The sequence below is a fragment of the Chaetodon auriga genome, chromosome 1 (assembly GCF_051107435.1).
Source record: "Chaetodon auriga isolate fChaAug3 chromosome 1, fChaAug3.hap1, whole genome shotgun sequence".
Taxonomy (NCBI): Eukaryota; Metazoa; Chordata; class Actinopteri; order Chaetodontiformes; family Chaetodontidae; genus Chaetodon; species Chaetodon auriga.
The window spans coordinates 3,099,416-3,126,646 of NC_135074.1; the positions used below are offsets into that span (position 1 = coordinate 3,099,416).

The 27,231-nt window shown below is 39.3% G+C and overlaps 1 protein-coding gene across 1 annotated transcript; it reads left to right on the forward strand.

Moving 5' to 3' along the window:
- Window positions 1-211: 211 nt before the first annotated feature.
- Window positions 212-27,198, forward strand: tmc3 (transmembrane channel like 3). The gene is made up of 22 exons (XM_076736987.1): window positions 212-333; window positions 3,788-3,934; window positions 5,640-5,715; window positions 7,651-7,732; window positions 7,910-8,016; window positions 9,861-9,959; window positions 10,723-10,865; window positions 11,349-11,496; window positions 11,720-11,763; window positions 12,546-12,693; window positions 13,582-13,691; window positions 13,803-13,881; window positions 14,570-14,833; window positions 15,166-15,294; window positions 16,661-16,728; window positions 17,092-17,220; window positions 22,427-22,537; window positions 22,977-23,102; window positions 23,211-23,289; window positions 24,327-24,369; window positions 24,461-24,734; window positions 26,196-27,198. Exons 1-22 carry the CDS (start codon window positions 212-214, stop codon window positions 27,196-27,198), a joined length of 3,531 nt encoding a protein of 1,176 aa, XP_076593102.1.
- Window positions 27,199-27,231: the final 33 nt, after the last annotated feature.

Consider the following 27,231-nt stretch of genomic DNA (forward strand, 5'->3'; position numbering starts at 1 on the left):
GTATGACTGTGATTGGACTGATGAGGGAGTGTGTTTCAGTCTCTGCTGCTGTAGTGTGTGATGCTCCAGTGGGGCTTCAAGCTCAGCGGGTAGCTCCAGTGCAGACACTCCAGTCCAGTTAGGCTGAGTTGCATGCAGTGTCTGCTCACACACTGACCCACACACACTCACACAGTGAAGACAGTGAAGCACACCCACTCTGAGTGACAGCATGAGTACAGTATCTGAGCCTTTGGTTGGCAGCAGCAGGTCTCTGTCTGCAGCCAAGAGACACAAAAGTGTCAGGAAGAACTCCAGAAGGATTTATTCAGCCTACCAGGACCACCAGCAGGGGTGAGTGTGCTTGTGCTGGTCATATTTTTGTCAGGACCTTCCTGTTTTTCTTGGTCTCTTTCTGTGGCTGCCTTTGTCATGATTTCTGTGGTTGTTACCTTCGTAGTCATCAACTAGTCATTTATTAGATCTAATCATCAGAGAAAACTAAGAGTTTCCTGTGTTTTGTGTCCTGATTTACTGCCATCCAGGGACATTCTGACCTGTTGGTTCTCTTTGTAAATCTAATCTGAACTCATTAACCACAAGTGATTATTAATGCGTTTGAATGAAAATACGACTGATATATCGATCAGTTTTTACATGTAATGTCAAGATGTAAAGACAGAAATGTACCCACATGAATACAGTTGAAAACAGAGTGTATCAGTGCATCACTCAACATTTTCATTGCTCAGCCACCAAATATTTGGTTTCATTTTGATGATAACTTGGTCATAGTGGAGGTCATATGTTATCAAAGTTAATCCAGTGATTGTAAACATTGTTTGGACACGGAAAGCATTGCAACAAGCAAATCCACGTTTCTCTAATCATAATGACGTATTTGAATTATTATGGCGTGTTATGGACCCAACTGATGTATCTCATTTATTTGAAGTATGGTAAGAAAATATGATTGTTCTTTCTTCTCATTTATTGATATGTTTTCAAGATTAACTCTATTCTTGACACTGGAGACAATACAATGAGTGTTTCCCAAATTTACACAGTATTTATCCATCAGAAAATACTGACAATGCACTATAGAAGAGCACTGGACATTTTTTAAAGGTCATAATCACAAAGTGATTTATGACTTGTATCAACATTTTTAAGATGCTGCACAGAATATAATTGTACTTTAGAGAGGATTCTTAAGATTCATGCCTAAGAAGTTGATTAAATTGTGTTTCAGCCAGTTTGTTCTGAATCTGAAGTGCCATGTATTTGCTCATAACTCACTTAAGCAAATACGTGCCTTTGACCAATCCTGATTAAACTCATATGAGACATCCTATGCTACCTCATGAACATTCCCACCAGGCTTCCTTCAAATGCTATGACGGGGTAAAGTCAAATGTCATTTGGACCATAAAAGTCCGCCATTATGGTTTTCTCCTGAACATACACACAGTTTTGTTCAAATCTGGTGGACTGGAGGTTCAGAACCTCGAGTGTGCAATTACTGAAAGGCTTTGTGACGATGAAACAACTGTGTGATTAGTCTTGATCCTTCTTTAAGGAGAATTAAGCAAGCTGAATTGACTTTGCTCTCATTTGTGAAGCCTGAAACACACTCGCTGCTGCTCACAGCTTTAATTGCTGCCCCCAGTGAGCTGCTTCCTTCTGTTGAACGAAAAAGATCTTGAACCTGAATTCACCACTTACAGCTATTTTTTGTAAGTAAAAAAAAAAAAAAAAAAGTTTTTTTGCACATGTTTTGGTCCTTCGACATTCTAATCTTTTCACATGATATTGATATTTACAATATTCCCAGTGTGCAAGTGGGTTTATTTGATATCACGATGTCGGTGTTGTTCGGACATCATAACTAATGTTGCTCCAGCACCATCATTGCAACTGATCAAAATGTGACAAAGTCCACACAGTGTCTGATATGGTTTCCTGTACAAACTACACAAACATAATCCTTCATATGTGAAGCTCGAATATCCCAGACTTTCTGACTGCGGGGGGACATTTAGCTTCTGGTTTTGTTTAGATGCTTCATCAGGAGCAGATGGAGGTGTGAGGAAACAGCAGCTAAAAATATCAGGTGTGCCTGTTGATTGCTCAGTGGCATCGATTAGACTGAAAGCAGAACCACAGTACAATTAGATTCATATGAAGGTAACCTGACATAGAGTTCAGTTCAGCATTACATATGCAACTAATCTACCTAAGTGAAAAACTCTATACTTAAGCATATTTAAAGTATATTTAAATATTGCAGAGTATGCTTCCAGTACATTTATATAAATATATATTTAAAATAAAAATGTAAGTTCAAATTTTAAAGTGTACTTTTAACATAATTGCTGTCAAATACTTTTCTAGCATATTTTTAGTAAAACACTATTAGCATGATAATACCCTTGAAATTAACTTATACAGATCAAAAGTGTGTTCATTTTATGCTGTCATGACATACTAAAAGTATACTTTTCTTACTAATCTGTTTCTATCTATTTGCCATTCAGTGTAGCACATACAGATACACAAAAGCACGTCCATAAAAGGCCGACCTCACACATAAACTAATTTCACATTTCTGCCAAAAGAACAGACAATGCTAGTTAGTCACCTTTTTAAAGTTTGTTGTCTTATTGTCTTAAGAGCAAACATCCAGAACATGTATCATGCTATGTCAATGATATTGGAAAAATACAAAGTGACCAATATTTTCTAAGGGTCAGACAATAAGAGATGCCAATAATTTCAAGGACAGGCAGACATTAATGAGCATTAAATGCGTGATATATCTGAGAGCATGTATGTCCAGTAACTCCTCTTCATCCTTAGTTTTAGTTTTAGTACACTTAAAGTATTGAAAATGCTCAAGAGGTTTGTAAAAATACACTAGAATCCCACTGTAGATGTATTTGTAATCTATGATAGATTACTGCATTACATTATATTTCAGTTGTGCTATAAGAAGAATTGTGTTAGCTAATATAAAATATATCAAATATTTGCAGTATATTAAATATACTTAAGATTGTCCCAGTTTAGCACAGTCAAGTATACTTAATGTGTACTTAAGTAGGACTTTTGTACAACCAAAGTACTATTTAAGTGTAATAAGTAGAAAATTAGTTTTTGTTTAATTTTTCTGTTTAATAGTAGGTTCAAGTACACTTCAGTATGCTCACTGTGCTAATATTTGATGTATTTGTATGTATGTATGTATTTTTTTCACTGAGGTAAGTAACTATATTAATTGGTAAAATGAAATAAGAACCCATTAACTGTTAGTGTGAAGTGCTTCTTGACTCATTTTTAATGCAGGCTTTTCCACAGTAAGACATTTAGAGCTTCATCAGAAGCCAAATCAGCAGTCCAGCCCCACTAAGTTGTCACAGTGAGAGCACACTGGATCTTAACCATTCACAGACAGGTTTGTCTCCTCAGAGGATCAAACACAGCTGCTTGTGTGACGCAGGTCTCAGTGGTTTGATTATGATCAACAGTCAGACATCTGATCTCTATGACATCATCTGATCTAATTCAAATTTATTATAACATTTGGAATGGGTGGATGAAACTATTTGTAACAATAGTAGCCTAATAATGTTTCATCTAGTTTTAATAGTTGCTTTTTATAAAGTGACACATAGGAGTCATTACGCCTCTGCACCCAAATCATTTTCATACAGTCCTTAAGATGACATTCTTTGTTTTTTTCTTTTCTTTACAAGGTAAAAGACTGAACTATTTTTCATCTGCCTCTGTGTCTTATCCTATCCTGCAGCTCCTCAGATGATGAAGATAAAGACGATGAGCGGGTGGACAGTAATGACCCGGAGGAGATGTTCCAGAACATTCAGTATCAGAAAGAGATCATTGCCAACATTCGGACCAGACCCTGGCCAATGAGACGCAAGCTTAAAGTCCTAAAGTAGCCCATTGTTTGTCTGTTCCCTCTATATCTGTTGAGTGGTAGTGTACTCTGTTCCTCCACTTCTTCTCTTAACCGCACAAACAAACAAACACACACACACACACACACACACACACATACACCCCCTGTACACTTGAGGCTACTTTCTTCATTGTGCTCTAGAAATGAAAATGTCACTGAATTTAAAGAAGGTGTGCCAAAACCTCTGCAGCTCAGCCAGCAAACCCTCAGGAGGAATACAGTACATGACAATAGGAACTAATGCTATACTAATATATCTAACTAATCTCTATGTTATCACCATTTGTGTTGGACGAGTGGGGTGACAGCATCACCTACATAAATGTATAGTTATTTATATGATTCTTGATTTTGAGTCTATGTTGCATAGCAGGATTTAAACTGAATTTTTGTTGTTTAAGGTATTCTTTTGTGATACATAACCATTTTACTACCACTTACATTTTACCACTTACCACAGACAACTTTGTGGAAAATGGCTTAACACATGAAAAGTAAACTAACATTCTGCCGGGTGTCCAAATGCCACATGAGCCTTGTGGAAGTCCACATTTGAAATAAGTCTTATCCCTAAGAGTAGTGATCAGACACATAACTGTGACAGCCGTGTTCTAATATTTGACTAAATGTAATTAGGCTAGTAGATAGAGAACAGGCTGAGCCAGAGAGAACCAGAGTAGATAGAGAGCTTCTAAGATGTGCTGAGTATGTGCCATGGATAACAGGTTTTATATGGGCAGTTTGTTATTACCGCAGAGGTTTTATTACCATCATCAGGGAAGGGATGCAAGCCTGCGTTTTTATACCGTCTTTAATCTCAGGCTGAATGTCTGCGATTACTCCCACCGCAATAACAGCTCGTATTTCATATCACAAATCAGTGATTTTTACTGAGATTTTCCGACAAAATTTTAGTTTGACTTATTATTGTAATTTTGACTGGAGCCTCAGCCCTCATTCTAGCTAATGACATGATGTCACAAAATGAAACAACTGTACAGGTGTTTTCCTCTGCTGATAGAGTCCTCAGAATTCTTCCCAGTGCTGTGACAGGATGAACGATGAACTATCGTATGGACTGTAAATCAGAATGACTTGAGACTGCTCAGTCTGCTGTAATTGGTTTTAGAGGACTCTAGGTTTATTACTGGTGTGCACCATAATTGCGAAAAGGTTCAGGCCATAGTATTCAGCATAACGTTTAGAAATTTTTAAAGATTAAACATTTAAGAATGCACAAATTGACCACCTTTAAACCACAGAACACTGCAGCTAAAACTGCCACCATCTTTATCTACAAGAGATGGACAATATAATAGTTAGAGTAATAACAGGTACACCAATACCATATAATACCACCCATTACATAAAACAACAAAATAACACAAATAATGATTAGATAACAAGAATAAGAACTGATAATGTACGGAAATGTAATGCACCCACATTCACACACAAAATCATTTTATTAATTAATTAATCATTTTTAATCATTTAGGAAACACATTTAATTTCACTTTGGGGTTATCCTGACCTTCAGCTCATCCATACTGTCTTTATCAGGACACCCCAAACAGTGAAGAACTGTAAATTTGAAAAATGCAAATATTTGATGGAAGAACAAGTCCAATGTGGGTTAATGTACTCAATGAGCTTCTGCTTGTGTATGTTTGTTTTCTAGGCAGGCCAGAGAGATTGTTCTGAAGTACGAGGGCCGATTGACCAGAACCAGAGGATACCAGACTGCAGGAGCTGATGTACGTACACCCCAACGTCAAAACGCAGTAACGCTGATCCCAGCTTTAAATGCAGCTTTGTAGAGACTGAAAGACAGTTCGAAGTATAGCCACAAATTGTGGAAATATCCAGTGTCATGTTTGTCATGTGACATGTTTTTCAATTTGTTTTCCTTGCTCATTAATAGTCGAAATATGGATTGCATTCTTGTGACACTGCAATTTCTGAATCATTTCCAGTAAAAATGGGCCAGGTTTCATGTTTCCAGCTCATTCCAGCTAACAGTACAATTTTACTAAAAAAATAAACAAACTGGCACAATAATAATTAGAATTCTCACATGGTTAAAATTCATGGGTTCTTTGTGTATGTAGAAACAAACAAACCAAAGTGACTTTAGCCACCACTGATTGGTTAAAATAAGAACAGTACCAAATTAGAGGATAACTAAATAGTTCAGTCTTGCTGGTGAAGAATACTTGTTGTATTCCTTAGGTTTCTTTTTGTTGATCCATTAAGCATGGTGGTAATGCTTTGTCAAGGGGTGGCCATGGCACAAGATGAAATGAATCCACCTTTCTCCATTATCAAGGACCCACAGAGACAGGCTGAGGAGTAGAAGGACATGTGTGTTTATTTAAAATGTTGCATTGATGGATCAGGACAGTTCTTGTGCACAACATGCAACAACAAAAAAACAAAAAACATGGTAGTAAAAATGGTGCTACAAAAATGTGAAATTAAAAACAACAAAGATGGTTCTGCTCTGGCTGACCTGACATCCTCTGTCCTCCAATGTGTGACCGTGGGCAGCTTCAGTGAAATATGGGCTCTATATTGTACAGCCACAGCTCCATTTATTCTAACTGTATGCTGAGAGAAGCTTCTTTATGTTATTTCACTGCACTGCAGTAACCTGATGATCTGAGCCAGAGTGATAAAACATGTTGGATTTGCTTCGTGCAGACTGCTGAATTCTTATTTTAACAAAGTTTGTCTCCTCCTGCAGACTGAACACACAATCTGTGGGTAACTATATCTAACTCTCTGTGTTACATGCGCACATAGACAGAGAAAGACAGACAGGGAGAAAGAGAGCTATGCAGCCATGGCACAGCAGCATGAGTGAATTTATAGCCTGTTGTTATAGCTCAGTTTAATTAAAATGTTCAGGCTGCTCAGGCACCATTAGAATAAATTGACTTTTAGTGAGCAGTCTGATTCTGAGTTATTAATTCTATAGTTTGGCCCCCAGTTAATTAAAGATCAGAATCCATGGTCCAGATGACCTTATCTTGATTAATAATCATCATCTCAGTTCTGATTTTATTTTTCATCACATCGTAAGCTATGAAAAGGTTCACAGAGTCACAAAGCTTCAGTTCTCATGTGTGCGACAAAATTACTTCCTGAGTAATGCAACTACACAATTTGTAAGCAATGTAATAACATAAAGTTAAACTACAGTCATTCAGCTGAGACGGCTGATATGACTGTCCAGAAAAAGCAGCACTGGTTGCTAACTCAAACACTTGAAACACCAATGACTCATATTTACCTGACAGGCACCTCTTGTGGACATGCCAAAGGCAGTTAAGTTGCAAAAGCAAAGGCAGAAGAAGCATTTGTTGCTCTTCTCTAAGTTTGCAATACCAGCACTGAGTGTTGCTTTCTTGACCATGACCTTTATAACTACTTAGTTTTTGTGCCTAAAGTTAACACAAGCTTAATCACAGTGGTGTTAGATTAGCGAACACTAGGGGTCTAAAGACTGATCGAAAGACATGGGAAACCCAAATCGTAAGAGTAAGAGACTTGGCTGCATCGATTCACATCCACAGATCTGATACCAATTTGTCAAAAATTAGAATTGTTAGAAGACCAGGAATACGAATCATTGCATTATGGGAGGCACTGCCAAGGTCCTACTGATCGGATTGATTCTCTTCCTGTAGCTGCTGAAGAAAATTTCCCGTGTGCTTTACAATGTTGTGGTTGTTTTCATTCCGTGGGAAGTGAGGATCAAGAAAATTGAAAGTGAGTCATTTTTTTTCTCCACAAAAATAATAAAAGTAATTTTATCACTGTATCATGCCCAAAATATTGATATCTGTCATGTCTTTAGATGTTATACCTGTATGTTACTGTTTTTGTATGAAGCATTGTGCAACATGTCAGTCAGTCTCATTCAGATGTTTCCTCTGTCCTGTTGAGGTCACTTTGGGTCGGGCGTGGCGTCCTACTTTATCTTCCTCCGCTGGCTGTTTGGGATCAACATTGTCTTAACCATAATGACTGGAGCCTTCATCGTCCTGCCAGAGGTCAGCAGGTCTCTGACACTGTATGATATACAAGTCTATGTACAATACTTCATATCATATGTGAATAATGCCTGAATAGTTGGCTAATTTTGAAATTGGTGATAAGAATCTCTTTTTTTTTTTTTCCTTTTTTTTGTTGACTTGATTCCATATATCATGAACAACACTGGTACAACAATAAATTGCCATTATTGAGGTATGCTTCTATTCATAGTGACTAAAGCGTAAAGAATTTAAAACAGCAAACGCTCAGTTAAACCTTAAAGTATAAATGGAAACATACTTTTCACTCTATCAATTCGCACATTCAACATGAAATTAGCAATTGCAAAAATTATTATTCCTTATACTTATGTAAGTAACTTATGTAACTGTATGTTTCCATCTGTAAACTCAAGTCATCAAAGAAAGCTGTGTGCAACATCATTTGGAAGAGATACAAATTATCACCAGTATCCATACACATACACATATCTGTATCAGGAATGAAAGAAATAAAATAGAAATCTGGGGTAACAGAAAGACTTTGCCATCCCAAAGAAGTTGTCTCAGCGAAACAACAAAATCCATAAACCTCTCAGCTGGCAAATAACTTCAAACAGTCCTTTAAATCCTCTACTGTCACTTACTTTATGTCAGACTTATCCATATATATGACAAATGGTAAATATAAAACTAAATTACTTCAATTTTTTGGTCACTCAAGTGCTAACTGAAAAAAACTTCACAACCTGATCACAACTGATTTCTCTTCAGTGTAAAATTTTCTGGCCTATTTGTTTTGGTGTAATAACTAAAACTATGACATCATTATTAATGTCGTTTTAACTCTTAAACTCCCTGTTGATTTTTTTCACCTCAGTAAATGTTTCGTTCATAAGTACAGATCAGAGGATCACTTGTGATTGAGTGTGTAGTTTTCGATTCTCCTGAGGCAGAAACTATAGATGAGAACAAGGACAAAAAATGTAACAAAAAATGCTGCTGGATTTATGTTTGTCACTGACATGCAGCTACAAGCAATTTCCCCAGACATGATTTATCCAATCTTTCCCAGTGGCTCATCTTATTCCTCCATGTATTTCTTCTACATCTCTCTCCCTCCATCGTGGGTCAGGGCTAACCTGCCACTGTCTCCTCTCACACATCCCATCTATATCTCACCTCTGCTTGGTGAGTCAAACATCATGGATGTTCTGTCAGACACAATGTCTGTGCCCACAAAACTGTGTGACCCAAGAAGGAATGGAGGGTCACCTCAGTTATTCCTCCCTTGTTATTCCTTAAATTTGCCTTTTTTAGGATAACGCTACAGATACACATCACTCCTTGATTTTGTTGTAGCACCCCAGGTATGGAAGACAGGAAATATTTCTACATTACACATTTACTTTCAGGGTGATTATGTGTCTAAATGAAGCAGAAACATTGTTTTATTTCTAATTATTCGTTATATTGCACACAGTGCAACATTGTATTTAGCATTTCGAACATTTGAAATAAATACAATAGGTATGCCTGGAGTTATTGTGATTAATGGATATGTTAATGGGAGCTAAGTGAATCTGCATCGAGTGTTAGATTCTGCAACATAATAGTCTGCTACCATCAATAATTACAATGACATGTAAAGATTTTTTGCTCCACTCTTGGCTGCTTTAAATTTTTCAAGAAAGTTGTTTCCCAACACTTATTCAACTGCAAAATCTGTTTCACCAGATCCGAAGTTTAAATCAAACTATAGGGTACTCTCTCTGTGTGTTTCTCTGCCTGTGCATATAATACAGTCTATGTATACTGTTTACCATTCTCATAATGCGTTGAATTGTCTTTGTGTGTACTAGCTGCTGGCTGGAGCTCCGTTTGGAACAACAAGGAGTAAAACTATCCCCAAGGAGCATCTGGCTTCAGCCCAGGACCTAGACACCATCTGGTCTCTTGGGGTAAGCCTGCCTTCCCTTTTAGTGTTCTGTCAATAGCACATTACTAACATATACATTGGACCATTACTCAAACATTACTTTACCTGACCTCCAGACCAAGGCACTGTCACTCACCTACTGTCTCTTTTGCCTAAATAAAATTCAGATTTCGAATTTTGATGTCACAAAACAGTGTCAATGAGCCAGTTTTAAGTTGTTGAGGAGATTCAAACTCTTTTCTTTTCCTTTAATGAACAGCTACTTTTCAACTCACAGCTGAAGAACAGCCGGTGTCAAATATCACACAAGCATTGTGGCTTTTTCAGTAATGTTATGTTATGTTTGGTTGGTTGTATCTGATTGAAACCATAAGGAACATTAACGTGAAAGTTACCTACGTCTGAATGACAAGAAGCCATCCCATCAGCAGACAGATAAAGTCAGAGCTGTTCCATATCCCATGTCTCAAAAGTGCTTAAGATACAAAATTGAAACATTTTGTATGTGATTCAAGATATCCATAGAAATGCATGGCCATCTGCCCATTACATATTCATATTTCACATGACATTGCCATTGGAGGAAAGGTCAGGGAGTCACCACAAACACAAACAAACCTCTGCATACCATACGCTCTGCAAATGAATTCAATTTATGTCTGTAGTTGTTGCAACACCTTGCTGTGAACCAAGTCTGATAAGATCAAATCCATCCAACAGATGTAGCATTCATGATGATCTTCTAATGATTCTCTGATTCTCCGATATGTGTTTGATCTCCACAGGGCTACCTGCAGTACTCTGTCTTATTCTATGGGTATTACGGCAGGGTGAGGAAAATTGGCAGTGCAGGGTACCGGCTGCCCCTCGCTTACTTCCTGGTTGGGATGGCTGTCTTTGCCTACAGTTTCATCATTCTGTTAAGAAAGTAATCATTACACTACAACTCATAGAGAATGATTTAATGAAATAATAATGTGATGTAATCCCTGAGCATGATTTCTGATCAGGTTTGTTTTTAGATAATGACTAGTAGTAATGACTGCAGTGTGTTATGTCACCAAAAAACTTTGCTCCTTGAAAGGCGACACTGCTGATAGAAGCTAAATGAGCCATTACCAAGGATAATGTCACAGCAATCTACTCATTGAAATAGATGCTTATCATTTTGTGTAGGCCATAAATAAATATATAAATAAGTACATACACCCTGGTGGTGGTGCCAGAGGAAAGGAATCATTCACAAATTACAAATTAGATAACCAGAGTTTGTTGAGAATCTCACTCAGAAGCAAAGTGTTGGACTGGTCAACTGACTGATTACATGACTAACATCTCTATTCTAAAAAATGTTGACATGATAGTATATTGAATGTTTGACACTATACTTTGAATAATAATGCTGCTGCAGAATGGCCAAGAACTCTCGCCTGAGCCTGGCCAGTGCCTCTGATGAGAACTTCACCTTCTGCTGGAGGATTTTCTGTGCCTGGGATTACCTGATAGGAAACCCAGAAGCTGCAGAGAGCAAAGGAGCTGCCATCATCAACAACATCAGGGTCAAAGACACACACACACACACACACACACACACACACACACACACACACTACAGTATAAAAAGACTGTACATAACTATTTCCACATAGAGTAATCTTTATGAACTGTCCAGGAAGGGACATCTCTTCTCCTCTCTTATGTTTCTCTATTAATGAATTTCTGATATTGTGTGTGACTGGCTGCGTTTTACACTCAATCACACCAATCTGTTTGTCTAAACAGGAAGCCATTGTCGAGGAGCAGGAAAAGAAGAAGGACACCAGTCTGTAGGACTCTTTTTGTTCACTTCTTGTGTTCTGTGCATGCTCTTGATGTGCATGTGTTGCACCTGTTACGTCAGTTGAAACAGCCAAGCCATGACTCTATCAGCCTCTGGGCTTGTTTCTCCTCAGAATCATTTCACTTCAATCTGGTTTACATCACACAGCATGTGAAATATCTACAGTTTATTGAGAGTGATGCACACTCAGTCTGACATAAGTTATAGAAACTGACAGTAAATCACAAAAACGACATGACTGGATGGACAGAAGATAGAACGAGATAAATTAGGGCCCTGTATTTCCCTCCACATCTCAGCTATCATTGGTTACACGTCATCCTCCACTCTGTCACACAGACTGATACAGCTGTCAGAGCAGGTTAAAAAATAGGTCCTTGTCACCCCCACAAGCAAATACCACATTCAGAGAATGGGGAGTGATGAAACCTTCCCCCATAGAAGACGGTAGATTGAGGGGCTACAGGTGGATGCTAGGGTGGAGGTGGGGGTGGATGCTATGGAGGCTATGTGAACAGTAACAGTGGCAGCGGTAGCAGCAAATGACAGCATAGTTTTCAGGTGAGTGCTGTGGCAGTAGGTCTGGCTCAAATAATGGGTGTGTTGGATTTATGTTGCAGTGAGAAGAGTGAGAGTAGCGTGTCATTTTCCAGCTATAAATACATCAATAAAACATTTTAAAGAATTATTGTGAGCCAGAGTTTTGGAGGTGAAACCTGTGCTCTCCGACTGATCAATGCATTTCTTTGTATTTGTATGTATGTATAGGGCAGTTCTGATCAGTCTGAGAATCTTAGCCAACATCCTGGTGCTGCTCTCTCTGGCCGGCAGCATCTACATCATCTACTTTGTGGTGGACCGTTCTCAGAAACTGGAGCAGGAGAAGCCAGAGCTGACGCTGTGGGAGAAGAATGAGGTAGCAGAGCACAGCAGACATGATCATCATCATCATTAGCTTAATTCGATTATCTAACATATAATACAGTTCCAAGGAATCAATGAAAGTGGAGACCTGAGACTGATCCAGTGGAAGACGACTGTTGACTGTCAACTTCAGTCTGTCAGTGATCATGTCATTCACTTCAAAGACGGTGATGTTGTATCAGCTATGATCAGCTCAAAGCGAAGCTCTGGATCACAATGTTTAGAAGTCATGTATTGTAACCATGATTGTAAAATGATTAAACACACGGTTTGTTTGAAAATAATATTATATTTTATATGGGAAAGTAAATAGTAGTAGACATCTTTTCTTTTACTTCACTATGGTAAAGTGTGAAATGTGAAGGATTCACTGCTCGGCGGGGACAGCTGGGAGTGGGGGGAGGGGCTGGCTGGTCTCAGCTTCAAAGTCTTCTGAACGTTAAGACAGCTTAAAATTGGCTAATTCAGTGTTACTTGCTTTATTAAAATGATTTCATTGACTAAAGGGATTAGAACTGATACAGTTTTTCAATACTCAGTAATATCAATTCTGCAAATGATTAATCAGTATCACATATTCTATTTCTGCTCTGATTCAAAATACATTAAACTTATATGATAATACAAGTGAAATATTCAGTATTCTCTGTGGTTTATGGGTGCATCATGAAACCAAGTCAAAATCTTCTTGGTATCTTGTGTATTATTTTATATTGCAAATTCAGCCTGGCATATTTGTTATCTGTAGAAACTTTGCTATGTCCACTAAAATTAAAACAAAGCTAAAAGTCTGTAGAGACAGAGGATAATGTTTCTCAGAAGGAAGAGTTTTGGAGTACACCCGTCATGTCAGTGACTTTCATGCCCTTCCTCTCTCCAGGTGAGTGTGGTGGTTTCTCTTATCACCATGATTGCTCCGTCTGCCTTTGAACTGGTGGCTCAGCTTGAGATGTACCACCCACGAACCTCGCTGCGGTTCCAGCTGGCCAGGTACCCATCACTCAAACAGCTCTTGACTAATGCAGCACTAATTACATACTATATAATACAGCACAGGTCATACTGCATACAAACATGGGTCATATGTTTATGTCTGTACAGAGTGCTTGTTTTATACCTGGGCAATCTCTACAGCCTCATTATCGCCCTCCTTGATAAGGTCAACAGTATGAGCTCTGCTGTGAGTATAGACAATGCAGAAAAATGGAAATATGGTATGTTTGTGTTTTGATAACCTGGGTCTTATAAACCTTTCAGTTATGATAAAATCAGCTTCAATAAATAGAAAACCATGTTACACTGTATGGTTGCATGTGCTATCATTATCAGTTATCAAAGGAATAGTTCAACATTTTGAGGAAAATGCTTTCTTTTGTTGTTGGAGAGTGAAATGAGAAGAGGAGCTCGTGTGTGTTTAGTTCGGAGCTGGAGTCAGGCCATGTTAGCTTGGCTTAGCATAAAGACTGGAAGCAGAGGGAAACAGCTGGCCTGGCCCGGTCCATAGTTCAAACATACCTACAAACATCTCTAAAAGTTGAGCTTTTTCTTGACAAACAGCAGGGTATCCTCTGCCCATCCTCTGCAGTTGAAGAGCAGTACAGTTGTTTACACATTTCTGGCTGTGTACGGGTTAAATAAATGACATAGGAGTGAGCCAAGCAAGCTGTTTGACTCAAGTCATGTCCTGACAAAGCTCTTTGTGCACTTAACACAAAGACATGAAAACTCTTGGACTCTTGAAAAACAAATACCTCAATATGTTGAACTATTCATTTCACATCACTTAATAACTCTTGCATAATTAGTTGCCCATATGAGAGAAACATAGCACACAGCTGGTGACGCACCCTGCTATGTTTGTCTTCCAGGTCCCAGTGAATCCAGGTAACTGGTCTGACTCCAGCTCCTTCCTGGCCACCATCTCTCAGCCTGAGGTAGACAGCCTCTCCACCTTGGTTTCAGAGATCTCTGTCTCTGAGCATCGCAACAGCACCAGAGCGACCATGGCCACGATGCTGGACGTTACTAACAGCGGTAGGAGCAGCTCAGGGAGCATCTCCAACCAGACAGCTCTGTTTGAGAAGAACACCCGCTCCCAGCAGGACCAGTGCTGGGAGACCTACGTCGGACAGGTTCTCTCTTCTTATTGTTGTACACTTTATATTAACATGGCTTATTTCTTGTAGGTTTCTATGCAGATAATGTAGATAGATAATTCAGCTGTAGATAATTGTTCAGACTGAGACATTTCTGGCATGTTCATCTTAATAACTCTGTAGATGCATTATACTGACAAGAAAAATGTAAAGGTCTTCCCCTGATGCAAGTCCCTAAAGTGCACATGGCAGAGTGCTGAAACACATTGTGAGAGACATCATTGACATAACGAGCAGGTTTAGCCTGGTTTGAGTGGTGAGCATTTAAATGAACAGTATTTGTTTGCATATTTACATGATGTACCCAGGAGATGCTGAAGCTGTCCATCATTGACATGATCTTCACGGTGGCCAGCATCTTGCTCATTGACTTCATCAGAGGTTTGGTGGTTCGCTACCTGAGTGACTGCTGCTGCTGGGATTTAGAAAGCAAGTTTGTAAGTTGTACTTAAGATGAGTTTTGTGTTTTTAAGCTTTAAAGGCAGTTGATTTGAGCAGTTACTGTTCACGGCCAAGCAATAGTCCATCACATACTCAGAAATTCTTGTTTTTACACTTTGGTTTTTGTAAGCCACTGAGAGATTTATATACCAGCAGAATCTCTATTTTGACTTAGTGTAAGCCAGTGAAGAGTCCTGAGAACCTTTCTTTGTTAGGACTCTAACAGCAGTATGCTAAATGAGCTGAAGTTGTTGGACCTGCCTGGACATGAATCCTGTGATGCTTGTTTTTAGGATTTTAGAATGCAGACTTTGTAATTGACATGACTGTTAAAGTTTAACTCCAAGTCTAAGATTGATTGAATTCTTTACGCCACAGACAACTATGTTAGTTTTGTCTTGATTGATCTGGAGAAAATTCAAGCACATCCGATCATTTATTTGTTCAATGCTCTAGCACAGAGCATCTATGCGTCAGTTGGTGACAGAGCAAATAAATTTGGGTGTCACCTTAAAATGCTGCACAGTTCTATTTTCTTTCCATGTGATAATTTCTTTGTTGAATGACATTGATCTTGTGGTGGCTAATCTAATACCTTCAGTTTTATTAATGAAGAAGTGAACAAACTCATTGCCTTTTTTAATGGAAGCATATCAGAGGCTGCAATAACACTAAAAATAATATTTGCAGTCTCGCTGAGGTTAGAGAAGAAAGATTGCCTTGTCCTTCTCACTTCTAAATTGTAAATTTTGAGTTTCTTATAGCCTACAGGAGGTCTGTCTGTCTATCTGTACATGACTCATAAGGCAGGTCTGGACCACTTGTGAAGTTTCTGTACATTTTATGAAAAAGGATGTGAAAATTCAAATTCTTTTAAATCACCTGTGCGTGCAACTTCAGAACGAATCTTTTTGTACGAGTGGTTCATGTTTTTTTGGCTGCACAATCCTGTCAGATGGAAATATTCTAGATGTCTTGTGTATCATTTGTTTATCACATATGCCCCCAAATTCAGCCCAACATATTTGTCATCATGCTTCACTACAGAACATATGCTTGCTCGAGTTAGTTTACAAGGTTAAGGAACTGCTAACCATACAGGGAATGCATTATTTCAGGTGTCCGTTTAGAGTTTCAGTGTTCACAGTTCATTATATCTATGTTTAGGGATTTTCCACCCTTACCAAAGATACTGATATTTTGAGTCTGATATGGTTTTTCAACAAAGCTCCGTTCACTCATTAAAAATTCTCCTATTAGACCTTCATTTAATGTCATTGCATGATCTAAAAACATTTTGGTTGAGAATCTAAAAGTGGAAAAACATGAACACCACAATAATGCCTTTCTGTCTTTTCTCAGCCTGAATATGGAGAATTCAAGATAGCAGAGAACGTTTTGCACCTGATTTATAACCAAGGAATGATCTGGTAAGTCTTAATATTTGTCTGAAATAAGTGAAAGAAAATGAAACATTGCGGATATCTTTCTAATTCCACCGTATCACCTTGGCCTTGTCACCGTGTTTGTAATTGAGGATCTAATTCAGAGTTAATAGTTTGGCCTGGCCAGTCTCCATGGCCATGTTTAAAGGACTGTGACCCTCTATAATGTCTCCATTACACCTCTGTGGCTGGCTTGACTGTATTTCCTCAACTCATTTCAGAAATGTCGCCTTGCAGTAATGAACATAATGACGTGAAACCATGAGCTGGTGGATATAATGCCTTTTATATGGGCTGTGACCCTTGTGGCTCTGTGTGTGTATGTGTTACTCTCTTTCTTTCCTCCAGGATGGGAGCATTTTTCTCTCCCTGTCTTCCTGCCTTCAACGTGTTGAAGCTGATTGGTCTGATGTATCTGAGGAGCTGGGCTGTCCTCACCTGTAATGTTCCCCACCAGCAGGTGTTTCGAGCCTCCAGGTCTGAGACACACACATGCAAACATGCAAACAACACACATACATGCATGTTTTTTTTTTGTGGGCTTTGATAATATATTTGTACCTATTGTTATAGCATACATACTGAAAATACTATTAGTCTGACCTCTGAAGAATCCTAACAAAGACACACGTTGCCAATAGAAACAGTGGATTATGTTTGTTTCTGCAGAATGGCAGGAGAAGAACCATTTCTTTCTCTTTTTCAGCTTCCAGCAATATCATCTTATTTACAGCACTGAGCCTCTTAGTCAGGATCACATAATTTGTGGTGGCTGGGCTGCAGTCAAGCAATATAACTGATCCTGCTCTTACGTTTTTATCTCAACCAGGCGTGAGTCTGAAGGGTCATGCGTTTGGTCGTGTGTGTGTGTGTGTGTGTGTGTGTGTGTGTGTGTGTGTGTGTAAATGTCCATAGCTAATCTCGTGTACTACTAGACACATCAGACTAGCATTTGTTGTGTGAATTTATAACTGTATGCGCAAAGGCCTCTCATGGCTGCAGTGAGTCATGTTTTTTTTGAAAAAATGATTTTATTGACCGCTGTGTTTTATTTCGCTGTCATATACTGCTGACTCCTCACTTTTCATAACAGGCCGCAAGTGATTAACTGCTTCAGTTTGGAGTCTTGTTTCTGCTAGGGGCGTTAATGTTGGTGGATTCTTTTGATACCATTTTCACTTTGAAATTGAGTTTACATAGCTGGTGTTTTAGAATCTGCATATTTTTCATTATGTATTCCACTACTCTCATGCATACATGCTGGACTCTCAGCCTTGTCTGCACTCCCTGTTCTCCACCCACAAGCCGCCAGACACACCTGGCAGAGATCTGCATTCACTGTAGTTTGTAATTTTATGCTGTATTAAATTTGTGACATGCATTTAAATAACCCACATTATAACATAAATATAACTGATATACTGTGTGTCATGACTCTGCCCAGGAAGTCACAACACAAAGGGAGACACATAATGATAAAGTTTTACCAAAATGGTGTTTTATTAAACCAAAGTACAAATGCCAACAAAGGATTGTCAACATGTGGGGTGTGGAGCATAGTCAGTGGTGTAAGTGGGCATGAGTGAGGAATGTCTGTGGATGTGGGTGCTGTGTAGTGCCAAACAAAACATAAAGCTAACCAAAAAAAAGAAAAACCAAACCAAATGAGTGTCGGTAGGCAGAAGGGAGAGCAGAGAAAAAAGGCAAACATTCACCCACTGCTGTACTGCAGCCAGACTTAAACACCCTGGGAGCACACTGAGGCCCATGGGTAATCCAGTTTACAGCAATGCGCCACCTGCAGTGTGATGTGAGATATAGGTAAATCACACAAGAAACACAAGATGACACAGCAGGGGGAATACGCTGTCTTATTTTTCATGGGACACACATTACACACAAGGAGAAGAATGCCATCTGAAAATGAACTTGTAGACATGTGTTTTGATGTATTATTTTGGCTGTGATGGCTGTGCCCTGCATGCCTCATGGCATTATTTCTCGATGAGTTCACCAGGTTAAAACTATGTGTATTTAATCTAAGTTCAAAGTACACTTTTTTTTTTTTTTTTTTAATTTCTCATGATGACTGTGTCAGAATCTATTGGATGTAGTTATGAATGTACAAAAAAATCTAATCATATGGTTGACTATGGTTTCACTAATAAACAACTTAATATTACAGATTCTGGGAAATTGAAACTTTCCTTGGAACTAAAAATATTAAAACCTTGTTGAAATCTTTTCTTCTTCCTCAGCATGGCCGTGACAGGACTCTTTTGTATGTGATAGAATTCTAATAGTTAGAAAGATCAAAGTAAAGCTTAATCTTAAACACACAATGCACAGAAGAGGATATATAGAAGTCTTTCGTCTCTCTCTCTCTCTCTCTCTCTCTCTCTCTCTCTCACACACACACACACACACACACACACACACAGCTCTGTACAGTGTGTGTATGTGATCCACTCTTTGATAGACATAATCTATATCAGCACACTGCTCCTATTACACATCGTCAGCATGTTTTTCTACCTATTTTTTCTCATCCCTTTTCATTTGCTGTGGTGACAAATCAGTGTGTAGTCCTACAGTACACTATATGCATCTTCCTATACATTACACACAAAGCGCTCAGCCCACTCTGATTTATGTAACAAGGCTGTCATTGCCTCTTTCAGTCCTTATCAGTCACTCCCAGATGTGGTGGAAAATCCAAGCAGCAGCCACACACACACACACACACACACACACACACACACACACACACACACACAAGCAGTCCACTAAACAGCTGAGAGATGATTTCATATGAGTCATTAAATGTAGTTGTGCTTGAGGAGAGAGAGATTGATACTTACACATTGCTGTTAGTAAAGACGGCTTTTTTTATGCCCCCCACTGATTATTATGGAGTGCTGAGCCACTTGATTCTGTGTAACACTGACAGTATTTCTGTGATAATATGGATTTTGTTTTAGCATCATTGCAGTAGTCCAGTTATTTTTGACCTCAGGCAAGGATGCAGCAAATAAAATGGGAGAATAATCCGCCAGTTGGCTTTCATAGGTAATATAGTCAAAGCTGAATATTATCTTTAAAATGTTTATAACACACAGAGAAGCAACACACCCGACATGAATATTACTGTGTAAGTGAGTAAAGCTTTATTTATAGAGCACTTTTTAAAACAAACAGCTACAAAGTGTTTCACACACAAAAAGATAAAAATGAATAAACAAATAAGGTAAAAACCCATTACAATATAGAATGCAGCACAATGAGACAGAGACCAGACAAAAATGAATCAGGATAAAGCCCAGAGTGGAGATTTTTAGAAAGGCCTTCCTATAAAGATCTGTTTGAGAAGCCACTTGAAACAGTACACTGATTCAGCAAAGCAGTGGGTTGGGGCTAAAATAGCAAAACACAATTGTATCTTGTTTTGGAGTTGGAGCAGGGGTGGATGAAAGGCCAACATTTGAGGATTGGAGGGGTCGAGAAGTAGAAAACAGGATGAGGAAACAGGAAATGTAACTGGGGGCAAGGTTATGCAGAGTCTTTTAAGTAATCACCAGGATCTTGTAGTTTATTCCGATTTACTACAGAAAAAGATACAGAGAAAGAGATCTGTGTATCACTGTCATAACACAGACATGACAGGCTTTTGAAAGCAGCTGAACAAATGACCAAGTGGAAGCATGTAAAATTAAAAAAATAATTGGTCCAAGGTCTCATCCTTGAGGGACACCACACAGCAAGGGAGCTGAGGAGGACACATGGTTGTTGACATGGACATTAAAATATTGATCGATCTGTCAAATTGGAGTGAAACCATTTTAAAGCTGTACCAGAAATGGCAACACAGTTAAGTAACCTATAATGTAAAATGGCATGATCAAAGGCAGCAGTTAATAGAGTATCATGAGAATGGAATATTCACCTGTGTTCTGCATGCATAAAAATATCATTGGTTACTCTCAGTGAAGAGGTCTGGAGGTGTATGGAGTGAAAGCATCAAGCCAGGATGTACACAAATCATTAAACCAAGAAGCTTGGTTGTTAATAATGGCTGCAGACTGCTCATTAAAGATGCAAGATTGGATTTATGTTATTGTAATAGGTAATAAAGGTGCATCAAAGGTAATACATTTGTATTACAGACAAGGTCAATCACTGCTGCACAAACTTTAAATATTTACAAATGCTTAAAAAATCTGTGGAAATTAGTTTGAAGGGTCAGGGTGAATGATAAAGTCACATACTACAAAGGCTTTATCACATTTAAGCACAGAGGACAGTAACTCTCAGAGTTCTTTGATGAAACCCATATATGAGTTGAGACATCAATAAATGATTACACTACAAATTGGGTCATCACCCACAATTAAGTTAAAATTTCAAAATTGATAAAAGAACTAAAAGTGCGATGATTCTTCAGAACAGCTGCAATACTCCCACCATGGCCAGTTAACCAGGGTGCATTCAGATAATTGTAACTGGGTGGGCAGAGCTCCGGGAAAGGGGAGCACTCCTCAGGTTAAAGTCAGGTCTAGGTTACACGATGCAATTTGATAACTGAGGATGAAAGATTGATATGATAAAAATATTTCGTTATAGTAGTTCAGTGATAAAAGTCCAGTGCACTGTGGAATCTCTTCCCTTGCCTCAGCTGCTGTGCTGATGACAGTGCTGTCAGGAGACATTGTGATCACACTCGCTGGCTGTTAAAGGAAACGCTAGCGGAGTTGTTTCTACTGTCTGGCGTAGTTTGGATGTTGGCATTCTGTACCAGAGCTTATAAGTGCACAGCTCTAGTTAAAACATCAGCTTTGGGTTTAAAAACGGTTGATTTGTGTCTGTTCCAATGGCAATTGGCTGTATCACACCTCAAAAGATTTGCTTTTAATTTCAAACTACATATAATTTTCATAATTTAGTGCTAGTTGATATGTTATGTTGTGCTCATTCAGGTCCAACCTTTTTTTTAAAGAACATAAGTGCATGCTATTTTATCCGCTGTGTGTGTAAATGTCACATAAAGCTGACGTTAGGGATGTATGATTTCACATCTGCTCGGTCTAAATGTCCCAGCTGTCTTTCAACAGGATGTTAATTAAGAGCAATAGTGGTCTTATTGGGTTTCCACCTAATGAACAGAATGCAGTAGCCAAGGTTTTGAAGAACAGTGTCTATAAAAATTATTCCCCGGGTTGCTTCTTCTTTTTAAACTTGTTCTTATTCAGCCTTTCTTGACAAGATTTACACCTCTTTCACTGAAATGTTCCAATAGGTCTAAATGGGACTGGACAGTGTGAATACGCTTGTAACTTATGTCCTTATGCACACATGTTTTCATGGTTTCAGATGTGCTTTTAGCTTTACATCTCTATGCATGACGTACCAGACTATAGGCCTTAGAACAATTGAGACAGAAAATAAAACAAAGCTAGTGAAAGTAAAAATGCTTCGTGCTCTTACAAACAGCACAGCTTATCTGAGGTAGATGGATGAGGCAAGACATTTTACAGCTTCTCCCTCTGTAATCTGTAAGTTTTTCCTCATGGACTTAAATTTCTGTGGCATTTTGCTGAATTGTTCAGCAGATTAAATGTCTGAAAACAACAGGAGTGTGAACATTGTTCATTTTAACACACACATTGTCTTTGCTTTGTATTTTTAGATCAAACAATTTCTACTTGGCGATGCTGCTTTTCATGCTGTTTCTTTGTATGCTACCCACCATCTTTGCCATAGTGAGATACAGACCATCACAGCACTGTGGACCATTCAGGTAAACACATAGTATCAAAAGATGTTTGTTGAACACTTCTACCAGGGTGATATCAATGTCTGATGCACATTTATTTACTACAGTGACATTGGACAACAGGTGAGCTTGCTTCTGACCCCGTATAAGCAGCCACAGTGCTGGACAAACATCTCTGCAATGAGCAGAAACACACACCCATTTCACAACTTGTCGACATGTCCTTCAAGCTGTGCGAAAGGTGTTTTTAAATGTGAAGTGTCTTTGTTCATGAGGTCAGCAGACAGTTCTTTCTGTACTTTGGACCACAGTTTGGACAGCGTTTCTCACTTCAGTCACAACGTACCTGATGCTGTCTCTGAGCTTGGATGTGAATGCAACTGCTGCCTGCTTCCTTAGGTGTAGTTGTGTTATATTATTTCTAAATGTTAACGTAAATTAAGTGCTTAAATGTGTATTTCAGTGGCCAAGAGAAGATTTATGACATCATCTCTGAGACAGTAGCCAGTGACTTCCCCCTGTGGTTCAGCAAAGTGATGAGTTACGTCACCAGCCCTGTCGTAGTGCTGCCAGCACTGCTGCTACTGTTGTAAGACTGCACACACACACACACACACACACACACACACACTATATATATATATATATATATATATATCTCAACAAGCGATCGTGACTTTGTCTCTGTTTGTTTCAGCATGCTGATATACTATCTCCAGGCCATAGCCAGATCCCTCAAATTCACCAACAACCAGCTGAGAATGCAGCTCCAGACTGTGAGTTTCTGATGAGTCATTGTCATACTGGATCAAGCAATCTTAATTTGAACATATATCATTTAGGACTGACTCAAAATATGTCTAGATGCTTCTCAATCATCGCACATTTATACTGTCCCAAATGTGTGTGTCTGTACACAAACTGACAGAGAGCTGAGGCCTCAAGAGAAAGTCAGAGGTTGGTGTAAATTTGAATGCCCTTTGCTGTTGTTGTCCTTCAAATCAAAGTATTTTAGTAATGGAAATGATAATGAAATACATTATCGATTGCTTGATGCTAATACCACTGTGGCTCAGGAGGTTGAGCGGCCGTCCACTCATCAGACAGGCGGTGGTTTGATACAGTCTACATGTTGGAAGTATCCAAGATACAACAGGAAAAACCACAGCTAGTCATACCTACCATTGCAGTATAACAACACTGGCAGTATTAACATGTAAATAAATAATGTATTTAATTGCAATAAAACAAAATGTGTTACATGACATGTACAATCAGATTTAAATGTAAATAGAATTTATAAGCAGTGCTTTCCAAGGATGGAAGGTGGAAAAGATAAGATAGCTGAAGCTACAAGATGACCACATGTAATGTAACAACTGAAGGATTTCCTGATCATGATTTCTAAACCATGAACCTGGTTGTGTCCTGCGACTAAAATAACCAATAAACACAGTCGCCAAAAGTGAAAAAGGAGAATAATGAATTACTCCCAAATGACCACTGACAGAGGAAAATACTAAAAACAGATTCAGAGTTCTTACGGAGCCTGGCAACATTTGGACTGAGTGGACATTTTACATTTAAAAAATAAATGATGAACATGATGAATCTAATCATACCACTGTTTCAAGACTGATCCAAATAGGATTACAGACATTAATCAGCAACAATTTTGATAACCATTTTAAATCACTTATGAGCAAAATGCAGAATGCAATTATGTAAAAGAACCCATAGATGCAGTCCTAAACCGAATATTACAGACAATGACACCCAGTGGTCTCAGCAAGCTTTCCTTTAATCTCCTCAGGAGCGGACTGAGGACAAGAAGAAAGTCTTCCAGATGGCTGCAGGTATCTGCTATATTTTCAGGCCTCCTGTGTTTGTTCCATCATTGCTTGTAGTGTTGTGACACTCACCCTGTGACATTTAACTCAACCTTAGCGAGACTGCAGGCTCCAGAGGCTGCAGCGGATAAAAAGCCAGATCAGGAGGAGAGTGACATCACAAGCCAAGAGGCCTCTATCCACGCTCCATCTCCCCGACGGAATGGCAGCGTCACAAACTTTCATTCTCCTGTTCGTCATGGAAACAGTATCCGCACCATTACCCAATCAGCATCAAGGGCAGACCTGAACAGAGGAAGTGTGGCTGGATCTGTCAGAAGTCCAACAGTGACCATACGGCCCAAACACAGGCTGGAGCACATACCTAATAGGTCTCACACACACTGACATGTTACTTGTTGTTGTTGCAGGTTGACTTTAGACAACAGGTGACCTCTTACATGATGGATATAGTCCAATTTTATTGACTACGAATATAATGTAGAATTGAAATAGTGACAAAGTAGCCAATGGGAATGTCTAATACAGGGGTGGATGTTTTTCCATTTCAATTTGTAGAACATCCTTCATGAGCTAAACTACTCATATTCAATTCAATTCAACTTTATTCCAGCCTCATAGGTCCAATTACTAAAAAATAAATAAATTTAAAAAAGGACAATAACACAGAGATGTAATCATTGCTGCTCATAAGTCTACAGTGATTACCATGCATCACTATGGGGACGCTCAGTTAAAGCCATTATATACACAATTTTTGAGGCAGTTAATCGACACATACATTCATACATGAAATACCTCAACATGACAAGAAAGGTAGGAACGTTACTCCTCACAAACATAAGGCTTGCACTTGTCCATCTTGGGAGCGTGAGCAAAATTCTAAATGCATCATTAAACACCACATGATGCCTAGTAGGCTCTGAAAGGGCTGTTTTAACATCCTCTGTACATGTGAATTTGAGGTGCCTGCATATTTGCTTGTGTGTGCAATTTGCAACACTGGTGCTGCACATCCCTAACATGATACGGTTACACACATTATGATACACAGCCCTGCAGCTCCTTGAGATAATCTTAGTTTCATACACACGACAAGCTGCATTCAAAGTTGATAAGTTTTGGTCACTGGTAACAGGTGATTGTATAATGAGTGGGTGTGGAAGGGGCATCCTCAATAGGCTCAGTTGTTCAAGCAAGGATGGAGCGAGGTTCACCACTTTGTTGAATGGATGAAAATGAATGCATCAAATATTGGGATTGTGGTTCAATCTCTGGTCCCTGCACTTTACAAGCTGAAGTGTCCTTGAGCAAGATACTGAATGGCAAATTGCTCCCGATACTGTGCCACTTGTGTGTGTGTGTGAGAGAGAGAGAGAATGGTTATCACTCCTGATGAATAGGTAGCACCTTGCATGGTAGCATCTGCCACCAGTGTAAGAATGTGTGTGTGAATGGGTGAATGCTGACTTGTGTTGTAAAGTGCTCTGAGTGGTCGGTAACCTAAAAATGCACTATATAAATGTAGTCCATTTACCATCACTGCTGAACAAAAGACAAATCATACCAAAAAGTTAGTTTTTTAAGTGTATTTAAATTTCATTGAAACACACTGGTCATTTGTTTTCATTCATTTCAGTTGAACAGTGATTGAAGCCTGTTCCACACAGGGAATCATGCCTCAAATAATTTTGTCCAAATGATGAGATGTTATGTAGCAATGCAGCGCAGACATTTCAGATCAGGTCATGCTTTTGAACAGCATTATGCAGTGACAATACCAACAACAATTACACAATAATAGATTATTCTTATGTGTTGTCTCATAACAGGCCCCCACCATTTCTAGGTGGTCCTAGTGGTACCTGCAGGTCCAAGTCCTACCACCACATGGCGTATAATCCTCCAGCTTGCTGTTCTGACAACATCCACTCTGACCCCCTGTGCAGAAAGACCATGCGCTCCATACATCCTGTTGAGGCTGCCGGGATCATCACTGCACAGAGCTATGGAGGACGACGTGGTCACACCACCCGGTATGTGATCGTTAATGAGCATGAGCCCAGGAAGAAGCTGCTGCGCTCTGCTACACGGATCCCACGCCATTACCTCATGAAGGAGTCTGCAGAGATCCTGGAGCTGTACCCACGCAACATCAAACGCTACACACCCCGCACCATTCACCAGCAGCCACATCCTCACCGGTCCCACCCTTTACAGCAGCATCTGAGTGAAGAGGAAGAGGAGGAGGAAGAGGGAAAAGGCAGGAGAAGGATGTCATTAGGGAAGGCTCATCGGCCCCGTTCCCTCTCAGACCTCCACCAGCCAGCACACTTCTACATTGGTGACCGTGTAGAGAGCCACACGTCCATGGCTGCAGACAGCAGCACTGCTCAAGGAAGATATGGAGTGCAAGAGGAGGATGAAGCAGAGGATGGTGAAGGAGAAATGGACTGGGGAGATTTAGAGTCACATTCCCGGTTCAAGTCCACTGTGAGAGGAGCACACCCTCTTCTTGTGCGAACCAGGCGTCACATTCATTCCCCCGGAAGACACCATCAGTCCCCGGCCAGGAGCAGGCACATGGAGTCTTATGTGAAGCCCAAGACGAGACCAAAGCTGGAGACCCCTCTGACTGAGTCAGACTCAGCCTCCCTGGCCTCCAGCAGCGACCAGCAGAACAGCAGCACTGACCAGTACATTCAAGTCATCCACAACAAGGAGCGCTGTCTCAAGTCTGATACCAGCCAAGGAAAGCTGGCCAAAAAAATTTCCAAAACCAGCTTTGATATAAATTTCGCAGAGTCAAATGATCTGGTCTCCTCCAATGTATAACATATTTACTAAAATGATTTATTCTGTTGAAAT